Here is a 22,108-nt window from a genome sequence, read left to right as displayed (position 1 = left end):
ACTCACTGGTTCCCTAGTTTATAGAAAGACCCATATATATATATATATATATATATACAGTGCCTTGCGAAAGTATTCGGCCCCCTTGAACTTTGCGACCTTTGCGACCACATTTCAGGCTTCAAACATAAAGATATAAAACTGTATTTTTTTGTGAAGAATCAACAACAAGTGGGACACAATCATGAAGTGGAACGACATTTATTGGATATTTCAAACTTTTTTAACAAATCAAAAACTGAAAAATTGGGCGTGCAAAATTATTCAGCCCCTTTACTTTCAGTGCAGCAAACTCTCTCCAGAAGTTCAGTGAGGATCTCTGAATGATCCAATGTTGACCTAAATGACTAATGATGATAAATACAATCCACCTGTGTGTAATCAAGTCTCCGTATAAATGCACCTGCACTGTGATAGTCTCAGAGGTCCGTTAAAAGCGCAGAGAGCATCATGAAGAACAAGGAACACACCAGGCAGGTCCGAGATATTGTTGTGAAGAAGTTTAAAGCCGGATTTGGATACAAAAAGATTTCCCAAGCTTTAAACATCCCAAGGAGCACTGTGCAAGCGATAATATTGAAATGGAAGGAGTATCAGACCACTGCAAATCTACCAAGACCTGGCCGTCCCTCTAAACTTTCAGCTCATACAAGGAGAAGACTGATCAGAGATGCAGCCAAGAGGCCCATGATCACTCTGGATGAACTGCAGAGATCTACAGCTGAGGTGGGAGACTCTGTCCATAGGACAACAATCAGTCGTATATTGCACAAATCTGGCCTTTATGGAAGAGTGGCAAGAAGAAAGCCATTTCTTAAAGATATCCATAAAAAGTGTTGTTTAAAGTTTGCCACAAGCCACCTGGGAGACACACCAAACATGTGGAAGAAGGTGCTCTGGTCAGATGAAACCAAAATTGAACTTTTTGGCAACAATGCAAAACGTTATGTTTGGCGTAAAAGCAACACAGCTGAACACACCATCCCCACTGTCAAACATGGTGGTGGCAGCATCATGGTTTGGGCCTGCTTTTCTTCAGCAGGGACAGGGAAGATGGTTAAAATTGATGGGAAGATGGATGGAGCCAAATACAGGACCATTCTGGAAGAAAACCTGATGGAGTCTGCAAAAGACCTGAGACTGGGACGGAGATTTGTCTTCCAACAAGACAATGATCCAAAACATAAAGCAAAATCTACAATGCAATGGTTCAAAAATAAACATATCCAGGTGTTAGAATGGCCAAGTCAAAGTCCAGACCTGAATCCAATCGAGAATCTGTGGAAAGAACTGAAAACTGCTGTTCACAAATGCTCTCCATCCAACCTCACTGAGCTCGAGCTGTTTTGTAAGGAGGAATGGGAAAAAATGTCAGTCTCTCGATGTGCAAAACTGATAGAGACATACCCCAAGCGACTTACAGCTGTAATCGCAGCAAAAGGTGGCGCTACAAAGTATTAACTTAAGGGGGCTGAATAATTTTGCACGCCCAATTTTTCAGTTTTTGATTTGTTAAAAAAGTTTGAAATATCCAATAAATGTCGTTCCACTTCATGATTTTGTCCCACTTGTTGTTGATTCTTCACAAAAATTACAGTTTTATATCTTTATGTTTGAATCCTGAAATGTGGCAAAAGGTCGCAAAGTTCAAGGGGGCCGAATACTTTCGCAAGGCACTGTATATATATATACACACACACACACACACACACACACACCTCACCTGAGTCAGATATGTCATCCCAATACGGTGCATCAAACTCATAGTCGGCCTTGAGGATCTGCTCAAAGAGCTTGGAGTCATTTTCATCATAAAACGGAGGGTAGCCACACAACCTAGGGAACAGATCATTAATTACACAGCAATATGGATGCTTTATGTTAGTGCCATCGTCTAACTTAAAAGTAGAATACCAAGGGAAAGCCTACTCCTTATTTGGACAGAAAACGCAATCTATTTGATATTGCCTTATCTTGCCTTGTTATGTCTTCGGCACATCTTCTGATCACAACACTTGTTACACAGAGATTATCCAAATCAAAACAAATTATCGGAGCTATAGTATCACATTAGTGTTGCCATGTTTTCTAATTAACTACTGCAACAACTTTCTAATTGGTGAGACGATGAAACTATTCCACCTGATTACCTTTCTGTCACGTTCTGACCTTTATTTCCTTTGTTGTGTATTTAGTTAGTATGGTCAGGGCGTCAGTTGGGTGGGTAGTCTATGTTTGTTTTTCTATGTTTTGGGGCATTTCTATGTTTCGGCCTAGTATGGTTCTCAATCAGAGGCAGGTGTCATTAGTTGTCTCTGATTGAGAATCATACTTAGGTAGCCTGGGTTGCACTGTTTGTTTGTGGGTGATTGTCTATGTTAGTGGCTTGTGTTCAGCACAGGTCTCATTTGTAGCTTCACGGTCCTATTTGGTTTATTGTTTTGTGTTACTCTTTTGTATAGTGTTCAGTGTTCTCTTTATTAAAATTCACTATGAACACATACCACGCCGCATATTGGTCCTCTGATCCTTCTCGCCTCTCCTCTTCAGATGAAGAGGAGGAAGACCGTGACAAACAGCCTTCACACCTAACGAGGAGTGGTTAACGAGGCTAGAGGGTTCTATTCAAACTAACAAGCGTTTCCACTAAATTGAATTGATTGGGCAGCTTAATCCAGGTGCATTTATCCTGGTCAGTTTTGACTGAAAGCTTTCAGAACAGAATATCATATAGAGAATGTGTGGAAATACCCTCTTATTTGACTGGTCTGTGACTCACAACAACAAAAAACTATTCCCGGTCAGAGGAGCTCACAGAGAGTTAAAATACACAGTAAACTTTATTGACAAACAGGGGTATTGACATATGGTTTTCACCCAAGCACTCCATGAACATACTAACTTCTATCTATCTACCTCTGATCTGCACTGGAAGGCAACACACATTGGCAATATGTCCTATTTCTAGGACATTTGCTCCCGAGTGACACAGGAGTATAAGGCGCTGCATCTCAGTGCAAGAGGCGTCACTGCCGTCCCTGGTTCGATTCCAGGCTGTATCGCGTCCGGCCGTGATTGGGAGTCCCACAGGGCAGCACACAATTGGCCCAGCGTCGTCCGGGTTTGACCGGGGTAGGCCGTCATTGTAAATAATAATTTGACTTGCCTAGTTAAATAGGGATGGAAGAGAATGCATAGGGCCTGGCTAGCAAGCGCAGGATCAGCTAGATGTCGTTAGCCATCAGAGGGTGCATGATCAGCTCATATACAGAGTGTGAGGCAAGTGGGCACTAGCTGATTGGCTGTTACCAGGAGCTGTACACTGATTGATATCTCCTCACATGTGGAGAGCCAGGCTCAGCTGAGCCAAACATAAACAACACTAAAAAACGTCCTGTAGCGCCCTCCGCGGGGGGAATTCTCAATATACAGCATATAAGATTATCTAATCGTGTTTCATGGACACATTTTAAACAAAGTATATCTTATAGAGGCTAAATGAAGCCTTCATAAGCCCTATGTAAAGCCTACTTAAATTCTACATTATAGGGTGTCCATCCACTCTGTCAGAGTGCGTGAAAACGAGCTTTCACTTCCTTGTGTTATAAAATACATTTTACCAAGACAAATATGATTATTCATGTTCTGAATATTTCATTGGGGTGTTTCGCTAACATTTCATTAACAGTATACCCCAAAAGGTTGGATTTTGTAACCTAATACATCCCATAATAAGCATTGAGCTCTGTTGTCCGGGACCTGCTGTTTTCGACTCTCTCTCTCTCCCGCACCTGCTGTCTCTAACTCTGAATGATCGGCTATGAAAAGCCAACTGACATTTACTCCTGAGGTGCTGACCTGTTGCACCCTCGACAACCACTGTGATTATTATTATCTGACCCAGCTGGTCATCTATGAACATTTGAACATCTTGGCCATGTTCTGTTATAATCTCCACCTGGCACAGCCAGAAGAGGACTGGCCACCCCTCAGAGCCTGGATCCTCTCTCGGTTTCTTCCTAGGTTCCTGCCTTTCTAGGGAGTTGTTCCTAGCCACTGTGCTTCTACACCTGCATTGCTTGCTGTTTGGGGTTTTAGGCTGGGTTTCTGTACAGCACTTTGTGACATCGGCTGATGTAAAAAGGGCTTTGTAAATATATTTGATTGATTGACAGAGCAACGCAGCTTTCTTGCATCAACTTTGAGGATTTTACAAGTTGTGCTTCAAAGTTGTTTCCGCGGGTTGCAAAAAGCTAACTTTGCATGACACAAATCAAATTACATTGTATTTGTCACATGCGCCAAACACAACAGGTAGACCTTACCGTAAAATGCTTACTTACAAGCCCTTAACCAACAATTCAGTTCAATAAATAGAGTTACGAAAATACTTACTGAATAAACCAAAGTAAAAAATAAAAAGTAAAACAAAATACGAGGCTATAAACAGGGGGTACCGGCACTGAGTCAATGTGCGGGGGCAAGTTACAGCCTTATACTAAAATGGATTCAATTGTATTTTTCCCCTCATCAATCTACACACAATATCCCACAATGACAAAACAAAAACAGGTTTTTAGAAGATGTTTCAAATGTATGAAAAAAAAAAAAAAAACTGAAATATCACATTTACATAAGTATTCAGACCCTTTAATCAGTACTTTGTTGAATCACCTTTGGGCCACTCAAGGACATTCAGAGCCCTCCTGCGTTGTCTTGGCTGTGTGCTTAGGGTGAACCTTTGCCCCAGTCTGAGGTCCTGAGCACTCAGGAGCAGGTTTTCATCAAGGATCTCTCTGTACTTTGCTCCGTTCATCTTTCCCTATATCCTGACTCCCAGTCCTTGGCACTGAAAAACATCCCCACAGCATGATGCTGCCACCCCCGTACTTCACCGTAGGGGTGCCAGATTTCCTCCAGACGTGACGCTTGGCATTCAGGCCAAAGAGTTCAACCTTGGCTTCATCAGACCAGAGAATCTTGTTTCTCATGGTCTGAGAGTCTTTAGGTGCCTTTTGGCAAACTCCAAGCGGGCTGTCATGTTCCTTTTACTGAGGATTGGCTTCCGTCTAGTCACTACCATAAAGGCCTGATTGGTGGAGTGCTGCAGAGATGGTTGTCATTCTGGAAGGTTCTCCCATCTCCACAGAGGAACTCTAGAGCTTCGTCAGAGTGACCCTTAGGTTCTTGGTCACCTCCCTGACCAAGACCCTTCTCCACCGATTGCTCGGTTTGGCCAGGTGGCCAGCTCTAGGAAGAGTCTTGGTGGTTCCAAACTTCTTTCATTTAAGAATGAAGGAGGCCACTGTGTTCTTGGGGACCTTCAATGCTGCAGACATTTTTTGGTACCCTTCCCCAGATCTGTGCCTCAACACAATCCTGTGGTTTGGTTTTTGCTCTGACATGCACTGTCAACTGTGGGACCTTATATAGACAGGTGTATGCCTTTCCAAATCATGCCCAATCTTTTTCATTTATCACAGGTGGACTCCAATCAAGTTGTAGAAACATCTCAAGGATGATAAATGGAAACAGGATGCACCTGAGCTCAATTTTGAGTCTCATAGCAAAGGGTCTGAATACTTTTGTAAATAAGGTATTTCTGTTATTTATTTATTTTTAATTTGCAAAATTTCTACTAATCTGTTTTCACTTTGTCATTATGGGGCATTGTGTGTCGATTGGTGAGGATTATATATTTTTTAATCCATTTTAGAATAAGGCTGTAACATAACATAATGTGGAAAGAGTCAAGGGGTCTGAGTACTTTCTGAAGGAACTGTATAGACCAAATACTGACTTTTTGGTGGTCTATAGAAACTTCTTACGAGAATCAGCTTTAGATGAGACAGATGAACCTGGCTTTAGGTGAGGCAGAGGAACCTGGCTTTAGGTGAGGCAGAGGAACCTGGCTTTAGGTGAGGCAGATGAACCTGGCTTTAGGTGAGGCAGATGAACCTGGCTTTACGTGAGGCAGATGAACCTGGCTTTAGGTGAGGCAGATGAACCTGGCTTTAGGTGAGGCAGAGGAACCTGGCTTTAGGTGAGGCAGATGAACCTGGCTTTAAGTGAGGAAGATGAACCTGGCTTTAGGTGAGGCAGATGAACCTGGCTTTAAGCGAGGACGATGAACCTGGCTTTAGGTGAGGCAGATGAACCTGGCTTTAGGTGAGGCAGATGAACCTGGCTTTAGGTGAGGCAGATGAACCTGGCTTTACGTGAGGCAGATGAACCTGGCTTTACGTGAGGCAGATGAACCTGGCTTTAGGTGAGGCAGATGCACCAGGCTTTAGGTGAGGCAGATGAACCTGGCTTTACGTGAGGCAGATGAACCTGGCTTTAGGTGAGGCAGATGAACCTGGCTTTACGTGAGGCAGGTGAACCTGGCTTTACGTGAGGCAGATGAACCTGGCTTTACGTGAGGCAGATGAACCTGGCCTTAAGTGAGGCAGATGAACCTGGCTTTAGGTGAGGCAGATGAACCTGGCTTTAAGTGAGGCAGATGAACCTGGCTTTAAGTGAGGCAGATGAACCTGGCTTTACGTGAGGCAGATGAACCTGGCTTTAAGTGAGGCAGATGAACCTGGCTTTAGGTGAGGCAGATGAACCTGTATCCATATTACTTTCATATCATCTGACATGAGATCTTCTCTCAGCCTAACAGGAATATGACTCTGGACATACTGTACATGGCAACACCTCCTATTTACATTTCTGGCTTTCCTGTATATTCTATAACCATGTATAGCTCCTACTGCATCATCAAAGGAATTATCTAAGTGTGTTTCAGAGATGGCAAAAATATGAACGTTTTCTGATGTTAATAAGTTGTCAATTTACATTAACCTTGTTTTATGTCCTGCTGATTTAAAAATAAAGATGATCAGTTCAACGGGAAAGTGAGCCTGTCAGGTAGCCTGTCAGGTAGCCTGTCAGGTAGCCTGTCAGGTAGCCAGTATCCTTAATTCTTGTACAGAATCCAGCCTAGCAGAAGCGATGATGTGCAATATTCCTGATTTATTTTTTTAACCATTTTTCCCTGCTGACCTCCATTGATTTAGTCCCCCTAATTTTGGCCATCCTAAAGAGGTAAAAACTTCAATAACTTTCAAACAGATGATGAGATACATGCGGTTTAGACGATTGGAGGATTATCAACACAATTAACATATTATTTGTCCCAATGACCCATCAAAATATACAGGGGTGTTTTATTGGACACCCTACACATTACAGTATAAGATACTTACAGAATGTAAGCGATGACTCCGATAGACCAGCAGTCCACTGCTTTGCTGTAGGGCTTCTGAGCCAGAACCTCGGGGGCTGTGGAGAACATCATACGGTAGAGATTGATATAGAACATTGTGTGGGTGATGTTTCCTGAGGTTAAATTAGGTCAAATAAGTTTAGGTTAGCCAGAGTTAAAGAGATACAAGTAGATGAGGTCAATGTTTGGGTTACTACTACTACTACTTCAGACTGCCATACGTCATAGCTGTTCGTCTTCCTGTCTGTCTAACGACGCAGATTTTGTTTCCACATGTTGTACCCTTCTGCTCTAAGTAGTGTGCACTTGTTCACTACTATTCATTGATTTAAGAGGGAAGGGCAGTTGTAAGAAATATGCTGGAAACACTCTCTAGCTCCTGGAATGTCCTACACCAATCCAAAGCTTCTAAATGCGTGGGGAGGAGTTCAACAGGAGTACACTGGGGGGAATTGGGACACAACCAGACAGGCACGTAACTTGCAGGGTGGACAGAGGGGTCATAACCCTCCCTATAATATACCAGGATGAATTCGATGGATAGTACATTTTTTCCCACCATAGCTACTGACTTTCTGTGGCTTTAGACTAAGCAGTACTACTCAATTCCTTATTTTATGATTGGACCCCCCCCGCTGCCAATAATGCTTTTGGTTTGGCCCGGGTCTTCAGAGGTCGTGGTTTGTGAAGGGAAAAAATCTGTGCAAGGCTTGTAAAGAGAACGGAGCAAGAGCTTCCTTCCCTCCCTCCCTCCCTCCCTCCCTCCCTAACAAACCCTTCATTCTGTGAGCTAACTTGTAATAAATAAATAAGTAGTCACACATGGTAAATTCATAAGTACAAATAAGAATTATTTAATTACGAAGTGACTAGATATGCATCTCATGTGTGAATGCCATTTCTCAAAACGAGTGATAATTGGTAACGGTTATATTGGGCTCAATTTTGTCAGTTCAAAGATAACTTTGGTAGTATTATAAACGTTGAAACAACTAGTTTCAAGTAGGCTATAGAATTATAGAAGGGCTGTTTCTCTGAATCTCAGGCAGTACTTGTATTTTTTTATGAATCCCCATTAGCTGCTTCCAAGGCATCAGCTAATCCTTCCTGGGGTCCGGGGAAACGTGTCATTCGGTACACAAATGTACCAAAAAATGTGATCGAACTGAATGCACCCCAGAACTGACGTTCTCATAGACGTTCTCCAAAATAATTGCCAAACATGGTTACTATCTGAACTGTTAAGAGACAAACTCACAGTTTAAAGTAATACAGTCATTATTCAGTTGTAGCCCAGAATTCACCAGAAACAACAATTTCACAGATATTTCTTCAAAATAAAATCTCCTGGGGGGGGCACCCCACAATTTGCAACACAAAGTTACACCCTTGCAACCAGAGAGCCTCCTCACCCACATATCCTGGTGTTCCACAGGCTGTAGCCATCACGTCTCCTGTCCCCTCCATCTTAGACAGACCAAAGTCACTGATCATGATCTTAGCCTCATCATGGGGGTTGTAGTAGAGAAGGTTCTCTGGCTGACAGAGGAAGCACATCAACAACACATGTATGGAAAAAATGTATCATTAAACGCTTCCTGAGTATTCCTGTTGGTGAGAGAGAGAGAGAGAGAGAGGAGAGAGAGAGAGAGAGAGAGAGAGAGAGAGAGAGAGGGGGAGATAGAGAGAGAGAGAGAGAGAGAGAGGGGGGGAGAGAGAGAGAGAGAGAGAGAGAGAGAGAGAGGGGGAGAGAGAGAGAGAGAGAGAGAGAGAGAGGGAGAGAGAGAGAGAGAGAGAGAGAGAGAGAGAGAGAGAGAGAGAGAGAGAGAGAGAGAGAGAGAGAGAGAGAGAGGGGAGATAGAGAGAGAGAGAGAGAGAGAGAGGGGGGGGAGAGAGAGAGAGAGAGAGAGAGAGAGAGAGAGAGAGAGGGGGAGATAGAGAGAGAGAGAGAGAGAGAGGGGGGGGGAGAGAGAGAGAGAGAGAGAGAGAGAGAGGGGAGAGAGAGAGAGAGAGAGAGAGAGAGGGAGAGAGAGAGAGAGAGAGGGAGAGAGAGAGAGAGAGAGAGAGAGAGAGAGAGAGAGAGAGATAAAGAAAGAGATTGTGTGCGAGTGCATGTCCGTACCTTGATGTCTCTGTGTACAATACCCATAGCGTGGAGGTAGGTGACTGTGTGTGTGTGTGTGTGTGTGTGTGTGTGTGTGTGTGCGTGTGTGTGTGCGTGTGTGTGTGTGTGTGCGTGTGTGTGTGCGTGTGTGTGTGCGCGTGTGTATTCATACCTTGAGGTCTCTGTGTACGATGCCCATGTCGTGGAGGTAGGTGACTGTGTGTGTGTGTGTGTGTGTGTGTGTGTGTGCGTGTGTGCGTGTGTGTGTGCGCGTGTGTATTCGTACCTTGAGGTCTCTGTGTACGATGCCCATGTCGTGGAGGTAGTTGACAGCATTCAACACCTGTTTAATGAGTCTGCTGGCATCCATCTCTGTGTAGAAGCCCTTCTCTACGATGCGGTCAAACAACTCACCCCCAGACACCCTGAGACAGAGACACAAGAACTGAATCAACCCTAACCAACTGTAACTCTAACCCTCAACCACAACCCTAGCCTGAACCTCAACCCTAAACTCAACCTCAACCCTAACCCTAGCCTCAACCTCAACCCTAAACTCAACCTCAACCCTAACCTCAACCCTAACCCTAGCCTCAATCTCAACCCTAACCCTAGCCTCAACCCTAACCCTAGCCTCAATCTCAACCCTAGCCTCAAACCTAACCCTAGCCTCAACCCTAACCCTAGCCTCAACCTCAACCCTAACCCTAGCCTCAACCTCAACCCTAACCCTAGCCTCAACCCTAATCCTAGCATCAACCCTAACCCTAGCCTCAACCCTAACCCTAGCCTCAACCCTAACCCTAGCCTCAATCTCAACCCTAACCCTAGCCTCAACCTCAACCCTAACCCTAATCATAGCCTCAACCCTAACCCTAGCCGCAACCTCAACCCTAACCCTAATCATAGCCTCAACCCTAACCCTAGCCTCAACCCTAACCCTAGCCTCAACCCTAATCTTAGCCTCAACCCTAACCTCAACCCTAGCCTCAACCCTAACCCTAACCCTAGCCTCAACCCTTACCTCAACCCTAACCCTAGCCTCAACCTCAACTCTAACCCTAGCCTCAACCCTAACCCTAGCCTCAACCTCAACCCTAACCCTAGCCTCAACCCTAATCTTAGCCTCAACCCTAACCTCAACCCTAGCCTCAACCCTAACCCTAACCCTAGCCTCAACCCTAACCTCAACCCTAACCCTAGCCTCAACCCTAATCTTAGCCTCAACCCTAACCTCAACCCTAGCCTCAACCCTAACCCTAGCCTCAACCCTAACCTCAACCCTAACCCTAGCCTCAACTCTAACCCTAGCCTCAACCCTAACCCTAACCTCAACCCTAACCTCAACTCTAACCCTAGCCTCAATCCTAACCATAGCCTCAACCCTAATCCTAATCCTAGCTTCATGTCCACATCCCAGTTCAACCCAAAGAGGAGATTCTGGATGGAGATGCAGGTTGGAAAAAAACGATGCAGCCTTTTTACTTCGTGCCATCTTGGCTGAGCTACTATGTCAAGCATCGGGAAACGGACTGCAACATCTTAGAAGAGGTGAGGTGTTTTAGTTTAGCCAGGTGGCTGTAGAGATTAGCCCTGAATCACTACGTGTTGTGCGGTGCACAACAATATATATTGGACGTGAATGACAGCTCCCCGATGCTCAAAAAGTATGAATGTTCTGGCGGGGGCAACACCGAGCTAGCCTGCAATGTCACTTCCTGGAGTGTTATGTCTCCATGAGACTCCATCTTAACCAACTTCATTTGGCTTCAATGCACCATTGAATGCTCACATAGGAATGAATCGTGTCACGTGATCGATGTCCTTGTCACTCTATATATACAGTCATTGAGTCAAACAGGTCACTCTGAGGGGAGAGAGGACTGAATTAACCTTCACTTAGGTCTGGTTTCCCAAACACTTACGTCTAGTCCTGGATTAATAGGCTATTTCAATTGACATTTCTCCTTTAAGCATGCTTTTCAGTCAAGGCTAAATCTATGTCTAGGGAAACCGGCCCTAGAGTCCATCTTTTCGCTGTGTTTGCTACAGTGTTACAGAAACAATGACATATAAAGGAAGCATAAAAGCAACTCTATGGCTTAGAGCCAAGGCCAAACGCTTACAGCTGCAAAACACGATACATTATCCAAGTGACTGAATTGCTCCAGTGCACACACTGATACAGAGTACTGGCACATCTTATTTACTACAGCTTGAGTACTGGCACATCTTATTTACTACAGCTGGAGTACTGGCACATCTTATTTACTACAGCTGGAGTACTGGAACATCTTATTTACTACAGCTTGAGTACTGGCACATCTTATTTACTACAGCTGGAGGACTGGAACATCTTATTTACTACAGCTGGAGTACTGGCACATCTTATTTACTACAGCTGGAGTACTGGAACATCTTATTTACTACAGCTTGAGTACTGGCACATCTTATTTACTACAGCTGGAGTACTGGAACATCTTATTTACTACAGCTTGAGTACTGGCACATCTTATTTACTACAGCTGGAGGACTGGAACATCTTATTTACTACAGCTGGAGTACTGGCACATCTTATTTACTACAGCTGGAGTACTGGAACATCTTATTTACTACAGCTTGAGTACTGGCACATCTTATTTACTACAGCTGGAGGACTGGAACATCTTATTTACTACAGCTGGAGTACTGGCACATCTTATTTACTACAGCTGGAGTACTGGAACATCTTATTTACTACAGCTGGAGTACTGGCACATCTTATTTACTACAGCTGGAGTACTGGAACATCTTATTTACTACAGCTTGAGTACTGGCACATCTTATTTACTACAGCTGGAGGACTGGAACATCTTATTTACTACAGCTTGAGTACTGGCACATCTTATTTACTACAGCTGGAGTACTGGAACATCTTATTTACTACAGCTTGAGTACTGGAACATCTTATTTACTACAGCTTGAGTACTGGAACATCTTATTTACTACAGCTTGAGTACTGGAACATCTTATTTACTACAGCTTGAGTACTGGAACATCTTCTAGAAATATGACACAGAGACAGACAGACACAGAGACAGAGACAGACAGACAGACAGACAGAGACAGAGACAGAGACAGACAGACAGACAGACAGACGGAGACAGACAGAAGGTACTACTCACAACTGCATGATGAGGTATAGGTGGTTGGGGCTCTCATAGATGTCCTCCAAAGCCACAATGTTCTCATGTTTTATCCTGAAGAGAGAAAAACAGTGGATTTAATTCACTCACTATTAAACTCATAATTTTAATGCCCAGCACAATAAAGCACAATTTCTTCACAAAATGGCTTTGTTCATTACAATGAATTAAGTGTGTGTGTGTGTGTGTGTGTGTGTGTGTGTGTGTGTGTGTGTGTGTGTGTGTGTGTGATACAAAGTGACTGAGTGAATGGTTGTGTGTGAGTTCATTAGTGGTGTGTGTGTGTGTGTTACAAAGTGATTGTGAGTAGATGTGTGTGACGACAAGGCAGACAGTGAACCTGTTGAACCCTCTACTTCAACGTTTCTCCAGCCTTGAGTACAGACAGAGGTTAAGGGTCAAATGGCCCCTATTCCTTTTTTTTGTGTGTCATATTTTAGTAAAACATATATAGGCAAAAACAACAGACAACTTTACATTTACACACATTTCAACAAACATTAATGACATCACACTTCCTCAGACCCACATGTTCCCACTGTATCCACACTCAATGTTGTGTCGTAACGTTGGTTATTCATTAATGTGAAGACTGTTATATTATCAAATAAATGATCTGTGTAATCATCATCACGTGATTAAACTAATCATGTAAACATTCATTAACTAGGAAGTCGGGGCACCACAGGAAAATGTTGTTTAAAGAGTTGCTATTTCCCGAATTTAACTCTCTTCAGATATTTTCATATCTTATCGATTACAGTCACTTATTAATGTATTATCACCTCATCAGTCCTATTCTGAATGTTGCAAACCCTTGGATATCTGCACGAACCCTAGCATAAATTATGAATCAGCGATATACCAATTGGCTTAATTATTTATTGACTAACTAACTAAATAATCACACAGAATTACATAAACACACACAGGATACATTGGTTACTAACATGATACAAAGAAAAGTCCCTAGTGGACGAAACCGATATGACAGCTTGGTAGACAAAGGAAAGGGGTGGGGACAGCGCAAGAGAGGGAAACTCAGAGTGGACCCACGTACATACAGTTGATTATTACACTCAGGGAAATGCTAATACTTTGAACATGAACAGCCAGTCATTTGAAAAGAAATTGCACTTTACATATTTACAAGTGTATGCCTTTGTTGTCTCTCTCTGTGAACTCCGATCCGTCTGCTGGAGAGAGTCGACAGGAAAGTCTCTGGTTGCGTTTCCCAGAAGTCACAAGGTCTTTTGTCGTTGTTTAACTTGTTCAGCGGGCTCTGGATAGTGTCTGTTATAATGGATATGTCAGACGTACCAATGGTTGTTTGACAAGGAAATGTTCTCCAGAATGGATCTTTCAGAGTACCATTCGTCGTTCAATCGGTTGCGTTTACCAGACTGAGGTACTTAAACAGCAGCAGACTGAATAATCGGCTCTTTAGTTTGTAGATTTCTTGACCATTTCAGCGTGGGGATGATCCCCCACGTTCTCTGGTCTTGTCCTTCGGTAGAGTTGTAGTTTTAAACCCTTTTGCAACATCCGGTTCACGCCTTAAGTGTGCTTGGTCTATAGAGAGGTAGATGTCTCAACAGTTTGTAATGTATTCAGCTGCACGTAACTGGTCTTTATTTAAATCGCCAACCATTTCAACATGTAGCTACCGTTCCATGCTCTCATGTCACAGCTAGAACCACTTCACACACCGGCAGCAACCCGGCATGTTTTGGTCTAAATGTATAATTAGTCGTGAGTGGAGTAAAGAAGGGGCGTTCCGTGACGCTGAAGTAAATGTCTGTGCTCACGGGGGTCGTGGCCACTGACTTGGTTAAGACTTCATATGAAAAACAATTATTTCATTTGGAAGGCTAACATCACATGTTCCCCTAACATCACATGTTCCCCTAACATCACATGTTCCCCTAACATCACATGTCACAGGCCGTCATTGAAAATAAGAATTTGTTCTTTAACTGACTTGCCTAGTTAAAGGGAAAATAAAAACGAACTTCTTCAATATAAGTGACAAAAATAATATTGTCCAATCCATTGGGTATCTCAACACACACCCATTTGCCATGTCGTGAAATATGCAGACAGATTAAAAGTAAACTTACATTGTAAAACGTCTGACAGACAGTTTTCTAACTATTCCCATAACTTTTAGACTTTATAGCAGAAGGAATGAATTATTGAGTCATTGTTAGTTGGCACCCTTTTCCCTATGGGCCATAGGCAGCCAAAGAAACCCACTCAACGTTCCTACTAATCATCAGCGAGTGACTCATGCAGTGTAATGGTAGCCCTGTCATGGTTAACCAGCACAACAAGCACCAGGGTCCTGTTCAGTAGGCACGAAACAGAAGAAAACGGTCCATGGAATGGAATGAAACAGGGAGGTACTATTTGAACTTGTCCAATAAGAAACAATGGATTTCAGTGGGTTTTTCGTTGCAAATCATTTTGCTACAATATGCTTTCATGAACATGACCCTGAAGCAGACGCTTGAAACAAAGAGTGAGGTGGGAGAGAGCTGGTGTCCAAGCAACAGGGTGTGGGTGAACACTAAAACGCCATGGAAACGAGGACGTAACTAATGATGGGCCTTGTTTAGAGAGACAGGTGGGTGAAGGAGGGGGAGGAGGAGGAGGAGGGGTGTGTGTGTGTGTGTGTGTGTGTGTGTGTGTGTGTGTGTGTGTGTGTGTGTGTGTGTGTGTGTGTGTGTGTGTGTGTGTGTGTGTGTGTGTGAAACCTACACACAATGTTGCTGCTTCAGGGTGCTGGGATAAAGCATCGAGAAATACAAAACGGATGAGAGAGAGAGAGACGGAGAGAGAGAGGGACAGAAAGACAGAGAGAAAGAAGAGAGAGAGAGACAGTGAGAGAGAGGAGAGAAAGAGAGACAGAAAGATAGACGGAGAGAGAGATGGAGAGACGGAGAGAAAGAGAGATGGAGAGAGAGACGTAGAGGGAGAGACGGCGAGAGAGAGACAGAGAGAGAGAGACAGAGAGAAAGAGAAATGGAAGAGAGAGAGACAAGAGAAAGAGAGAGAGAGAGAGAGAAGAGAGAGAGATGGAGAGAAAGAGAGAAGGAGAGAAAGAGAGACAGAGAAAGAGAGACGGAGAAGGAGAGACAGAGAAAGAGAGACGGAGAGAGAGATGGAGAGAAAGAGACAAGGAGAAAGGGAGAGATGGAGAGAGAGAGACAAGAGAAAGAGACAGAGAGAAAGGGAGAGATAGATGGAGAGAAAGAGACAGGGAGAGAGAGAAATAGAAAGGGCAGCAGAATCTAAAGAAGGCAATCGTAACCAAGCAACTTACTCCGCCCAACAGCAACCAAATTCTCATCAAGAGTGACTGATGGATAACCCCAGGCTCTGAGGAGAATTACCCATGAACTCGGGGGGGGGGGGGGGGGTGGATGGAGAGAGCTAGTGCCGTCCTCACCTGCATGCTCACATCAAGTCATGTGTTCTCTATTGACAGAGTGGAGCTACTCGGACAGAGTGGAGCTACTGTATATGACTGAATGAGTAACACATAACTAGAACTGGCATTGGCACCACAACGGCTGGTGAAGGTGTAAGTTGCTTTGACTCACTCTAGTCCATGTACGTGACTCAACTTGTAAAGACGCTTTGGATATGAATGACTGCTGAAAAAAAACCTCTTATTGACCAGCGGTTGGTAAGCCAGATATGGAGGGGAAGGGAAAGTCCAAGGTATGAATCAACCTGCACAGAGATGATATCTAGTACAGGCGTTGTGACATTTTGGGAGGGTTGGGTTTCATACAGTAAGACCCATACTGTGAAGTGCAGTGTTTTTGTGTTACGGTACCTACATTTTTCAGATGTTCTTTTTACTAGATAGATACAGTTGAAGAGTCACAGGGAAGGAGCATAGCAACAGGACGGAACAGGTCGGTATTTGAGACACTGCATATGATTCTCCAAGAGGCAGAGTTACCCCACCCCTCTGGTACCTACTTCCTTAGCACGGCGATTTCGTTCTCGATGCTGGTCTCCTTCCCCTTCAGTGCTTTCTTAGGGATACACTTCACTGCAACCATCTTCCCTGTGGTCTTCTCCCTGGCCATTACCACTTCCGAGAATGCACCACTGTGGAGCGAGAGAGAGAGAGAGAGAGAGAGAGAGAGAGAGAGAGAGAGAGAGAGAGAGAGAGACATAGAGAGAGAGAGAGATAGAGAGAGAGAGAGAGACATAGAGAGAGAGAGAGATAGAGAGAGCGAGAGAGAGAGAGAGAGAGAGAGAGAGAGAGAGACAGACAGACAGACAGACAGACAGTTAGATTTCAGCCATTGATATTATTGACCATAACCTGTTGTTGAGAAAACCTTAAGTGCTATGGCTTTTCAACCTCTGCCATATCGTGGATTCAGAGCTATCTATCTATCTAATAGAACTCAAAATATTTTATTTAACGGAAGCTTTTCTAATGTCAAACATGTAAAGTGTGGCGTACCGCAGGGCAGCTCTCTAGGCACTACTCTTTTCTATGTTTACCAATGACCTGCCACGGGCATTAAACAAAGCATGTGTGTCCATGTATGCTTATGATTCAACCATATACGCATCAGCAACCACAGCTAATGAAGTCACTAAAACCCTCAACTTCTTGAGTGTAGGGGGCAGGATTTTCGTTTTTGGCTAAAAGACATACCTATTTGAAACTGCCTATTTCTCAGGCCCAGAAACTAGAATATGCATATAATTGTCAGATTAGGATAGAAAACACTCTAAAGTTTCCAAAACTGTTAAAATATTGTCTGTGAGTATAACAGAACTGATATTGCAGGCGAAAATCTGAGGAAAATCAAACCAGGAAGTGCTGTTTTTCCTGAAAGCTCTCTGTTCCATTGGATGCCTTGCCTCCATTTAAAGGGATATCAACCAGATTCCTTTTTCCTGTGGCTTCCTCAAGGTGTCAACAGTCTTTAGACATAGTTTCAGGCATTTATTTAGAAAAATGAGCGAGAAAGATAACATCATGCGAACACATGGGTGTTCGCAGAGTGTTGCTTGCGCAACAGAGTGGGGCAGCCATTGTCTCTCCTTCTCCTATTGAAAAAGCGACAGTCCCGGTTGATATATTATCGATTATATATTTAAAAAACAACCTGAGGATTGAATATAAAAAACATTTGACATGTTTCTGTGGGCATTAGGGATACTATTTGGAATTTTCATCTGCGATGTCGTGACCGCTCGAGCCTGTGGATTTCTGAACATAACGTGCCAAACAAATGGAGGTATTTTGGATATAAAAATTATCTTTATGGAACAAAAGGAACATTTATTGTGTAACTGGGAGTCTCGTGAGTGCAAACATCCGAAGATCAAAGGTAAGTGATTTAATCTATTGCTTTTCTGACTTTTGTGACCAATATACTTGGCTGCTAGCTGTTTGTAATATTTTGTTTACTGAGAGATATGTTCTTACATAAACGCTTGTTATGTTTTCGCCAAAAAGCTTTATTGAAATCTGACACACCAGGTGGATTAACAACAAGCTAAGCTGTGTTTTGCTATATTGCATTTGTGATTACATGAAAATTAAATATTTGTAGTAATTTAATTTGAATTCAGCGGGTGTTGATGAAAATGATCCCGCTAAAGGGATGGGTGCGTCAATAAGTTTTGGAATGGGTGGCCAGTAATAAACTGGTCCTTAACATCTCTAAAACTAAGAGCATTGTATTTGGTACAAATCATTCCTTAAGTGCTAGACCTCAGCTGACTCTGGTAATGAATGGTGTGGCTGTTGAACAAGTTGAGGAGACTAAATGACTTGGCGTTACCTTAGATTGTAAACTGTCATGGTCAAAACATATAGATTCAATGGTTGCAAAGATGGGGAGAGGTCTAGCCGTAATAAAGAGATGCTCTGCTGTGTTCCTTTAAAAAAAAATGGTGTAGTTCTGTACTGGAGCTGTTCTTGTCCAATGATGTTCTTCAGGCTAAAATGGCACCGGAAGAAATGGCAGCAGTTGTACGGGCGCGCAACCAATTGTGTTATTATGTGTTTTTTTTCCGCGTTATTTGTAACCTATTTTGTACATAATGTTTGTGACACCGTATCTTACGGCAAAAAAGAGCTTCTGGATATCAGGACAGCGATCACTCACCTCGGATTAGACAAAGAGATTCTGGATATTAGGACAGCGATCACTCACCTCGGATTAGACAAAGAGATTCTGGATATCAGGACAGCGATCACTCACCTCGGATTAGACAAAGATTTTTTTCAACAAGCAGGACGCACAGGACATGTCAATATTACTCGCCAACGTGCAACCATTGGACAATAAATTAGACAAGGTACGATCACGAAAATCCTACCAACGGGACATCAAAAACTGTAACATCTTATGTTTCACGGAATGTTGGCTGAATGATGACATGGATATTCAGCTCGCGGGATACACGCTGCACCGGCTAGATAGAACAGCACACGAAGGGGGTATTTGTAAACAACAGCTAGTGCATGAAATCTGAGGAAGGTGTGTCCCGCCACCCGCCACCCACCAACCCCTCTTTTACGCTACTGCTACTCTCTGTTTATCATACATTTAAAGTTGGAAATTTACATACACCTTAGCCAAATACATTTAAACTCAGTTTTTCACAATTCCTGACATTTAATCCTAGTACAAATTACCTGTTTTAGGTCAGTTAGGATCACCACTTTATTTTAAGAATGTGAAATGTCAGAATAATAGTAGAGAGAATTATTTATTTCAGCTTTTATTTCTTTCATCACATTCCCAGTGGGTCAAAAGTTTACATACACTCAATTAATATTTGGTAGCATTGCCTTTAAATTTTTAACTTGGGTCAAAGTTTCAGGTAGCCTTCCACAAGCTTCCCACATTAAGTTGGGGGAATTTTACATACACTCAATTAGTATTTGGTATTTGTCTATAAATAGTATTGTCTTTTTAAATAGCACTGTCTTTAAATAGCATTGTCTTTAAATAGTATTGTCTTTTTAAATAGCATTGTCTATAAATAGTATTGTCTTTTTAAATAGCATTGTCTATAAATAGTATTGTCTTTTTAAATAGCATTGTCTATAAATAGTATTGTCTTTTTAAATAGCATTGTCTATAAATAGTATTGTCTTTTTAAATAGCATTGTCTTTAAATAGCATTGTCTTTTAAAATAGCACTGTCTTTAAATAGCATTGTCTTTAAACCTCTTCAGGCATCTGGCTCCATTCGTTAAAATTTAACAAAAATCCAATGTGGAATTACGGGAATATTTGCCCCAACAGTCTGTAGCTGTTGCTATGCTACCATGTACATGCTCAGTCCACCTTAATGAATGTTGGAGAGGGCTACACCACCATTCTTATCCCTCAATATCTTTCCTCTCCCTTGCTCTTTGTCTATCCCTTGCTCTTTCTCCCTCCTATACGCTACCCTTCTTTTCTATCCCCTCTTTAATGTTATGTCATTATGTTCTCCTTCACCACACAGCAAAAATGTGTTATTACGGTATATAGTGAATGTAATCAGCTCCATTGTCTATTACAGTATGTAATCAGCTCCATGGTCTATTACAGTATATAGTGAATGTAATCAGCTCCATTGTCTATTACAGTATGTAATCAGCTCCATTGTCTATTACAGTATGTAATCAGCTCCATTGTCTATTACAGTATATAATCAGCTCTAGGGTCTATTACAGTATTGTCATGACGTTGGCCTGAGGGGGGAGGTTTATGAACCCCATAAAAACGTTCCCCTTTTTCCTCTCTCTACTCCGATGTGACTATAGCGATGTGACTATTGAAAATCACTTTGTTAACATTGCGAGAGAGTCTGGTGACATCAAAAGTTGGGAAACGGAACCATATTTCGGTAATCCAACCAGTTTAAAATATGTGTTGGTACTTAATTAATATGATGTCAGATCAGTTGGCGTCTGAGACATGATTACTGATGATAGGACGACATAAACTGTATCTTGGAAAATCTACGCATTCTAGTTATCAGATTCACATGGAATTGTTGTGCAATTTAAATGTTTAAATATGAAACTATTTGTGAAAAGATTAAATGTAATTTAGCTTCTTAATGAAAGAACGGTTTCTCATAGAGTAAACTCTGCCAACTCAGTGGCCCCGCCCATGTGAACAGACATTGGTTGTAAACTCTGCCAACTCAGTGGCCCCGCCAATGTGAACAGACAGTGGTTGTAAACTCTGCCAACTCAGTGGCTCCGCCCATGTGAACAGACAGTGGTTGTAAACTATGAAACATGCCCCTCTCTCCCAAACCTATAAATACCCTGTTACGAAAATGTAACTTCCTTTTCCAAGGATGTGTGGACTTGAGGTCCCCGTGTTGAAAGGACAAAGACCACCTACAGAACTAAGCCAACCTTAGAGAACCTAACGAAATTAGCATCAAATTTCAATGTGACGGTGACGACCTACACGCCGGATGGATGAATTTCGACTATACCAGCCAGAATATAGCATGAGCATATAGCATTGCAACTTGGTATGAACTTTGAACTCTTATTCACTAAAGACGTGATACTTCCTAGCCGTCGCGTTAGCGCAGCAACTGTAGACGTGGGCTAGGAGAGGACGGACAGAGTATCTATTCTACCACAAGACGACAGTACTACCAAGGGTCCATTCTACCATCAGACATTCTTCAAAGGACAACCCGGCCTCCCATCTACGACCAACCGATCGAAGCGCAGCTCAGAGTAAATATTTATTGCATTTTCCTTTTTCAAATGGGCGGTAATTTAGAATGCATAAGATACTGTATTTACAATAGCATAGCTGCCTACAGCCCGAAAGAGACATAGCTTCTCCCTTTGTTCCTCAGTCTTCCAGCTCTTTCATTCAAAATCCCACCCCCTTTCTTTAGGTAAACAGCTGTCATATCTATTCCGTCCGCTAGGGACGTTTTCCTTTATGACATAATTTGTAATCAATGTATGATACATTCTGTGTATATGTAATTCTGTGTAATTATTTAGGTATTTAGTAAATAAATAATTCAACCAAATTTTGTATTGCTGATTCAACTTGTTTGCCAGGGTTCGTGAAGATAACCAAGAATTTACAACTTTCAGATTAGACTAAACAAGGTGACGATTAAATATTGACTGCTATTGATGTAAAAGATTACCAGGTCTTTAAGAGTTTATTCGGAAGATAACAGCTCTATAAACATTATTTCATGGTGCCCCAACTTTCTAGTTAATTACATTCACCTGATTAGCTTAATCAGGTAATATGAATTACAGAGAAATTATTTTATAGAATAGCACGTCATATCACTTAATCTGGCATAGCCATAGACACGACAGGATGTAATCAGCTACATGGTCTATTACAGTATATAATCAGCTCCATGTTATATGACAGTATATAAATCAGCTCCAGGGTCTATTACAGTATATAGTGTATCAATACGCTACATTGTCTATGACAGTATGTAATCAGCTCCATTGTCTATTACAGTATGTAATCAGCTCCATTGTCTATTACAGTATAT

General features: G+C 42.4%; 1 protein-coding gene across 1 annotated transcript in view; it reads right to left on the bottom strand.

Annotated features, from left to right (window-relative positions):
* LOC110500328 (calcium/calmodulin-dependent protein kinase type 1D) overlaps positions 1–22,108 on the bottom strand; it is a 56,994-nt gene that overhangs the window by 12,589 nt on the left and 22,297 nt on the right. The window contains exons 2-7 of the mRNA XM_036959770.2: positions 16,553–16,684; positions 12,539–12,613; positions 9,661–9,799; positions 8,683–8,809; positions 7,251–7,326; positions 1,724–1,836 (exon numbers count right to left, since the gene is read on the bottom strand). Coding sequence (XP_036815665.2) covers positions 1,724–1,836; positions 7,251–7,326; positions 8,683–8,809; positions 9,661–9,799; positions 12,539–12,613; positions 16,553–16,684 — 662 coding nt within the window. The remainder of the gene's footprint in view (positions 1–1,723; positions 1,837–7,250; positions 7,327–8,682; positions 8,810–9,660; positions 9,800–12,538; positions 12,614–16,552; positions 16,685–22,108) is intronic.

This window comes from Oncorhynchus mykiss, chromosome 2 (assembly GCF_057628025.1).
Source record: "Oncorhynchus mykiss isolate SJ-2025 chromosome 2, ASM5762802v1, whole genome shotgun sequence".
NCBI classification, from domain to species: Eukaryota; Metazoa; Chordata; class Actinopteri; order Salmoniformes; family Salmonidae; genus Oncorhynchus; species Oncorhynchus mykiss.
This window is presented reverse-complemented; position numbering and strand designations above follow the sequence as displayed.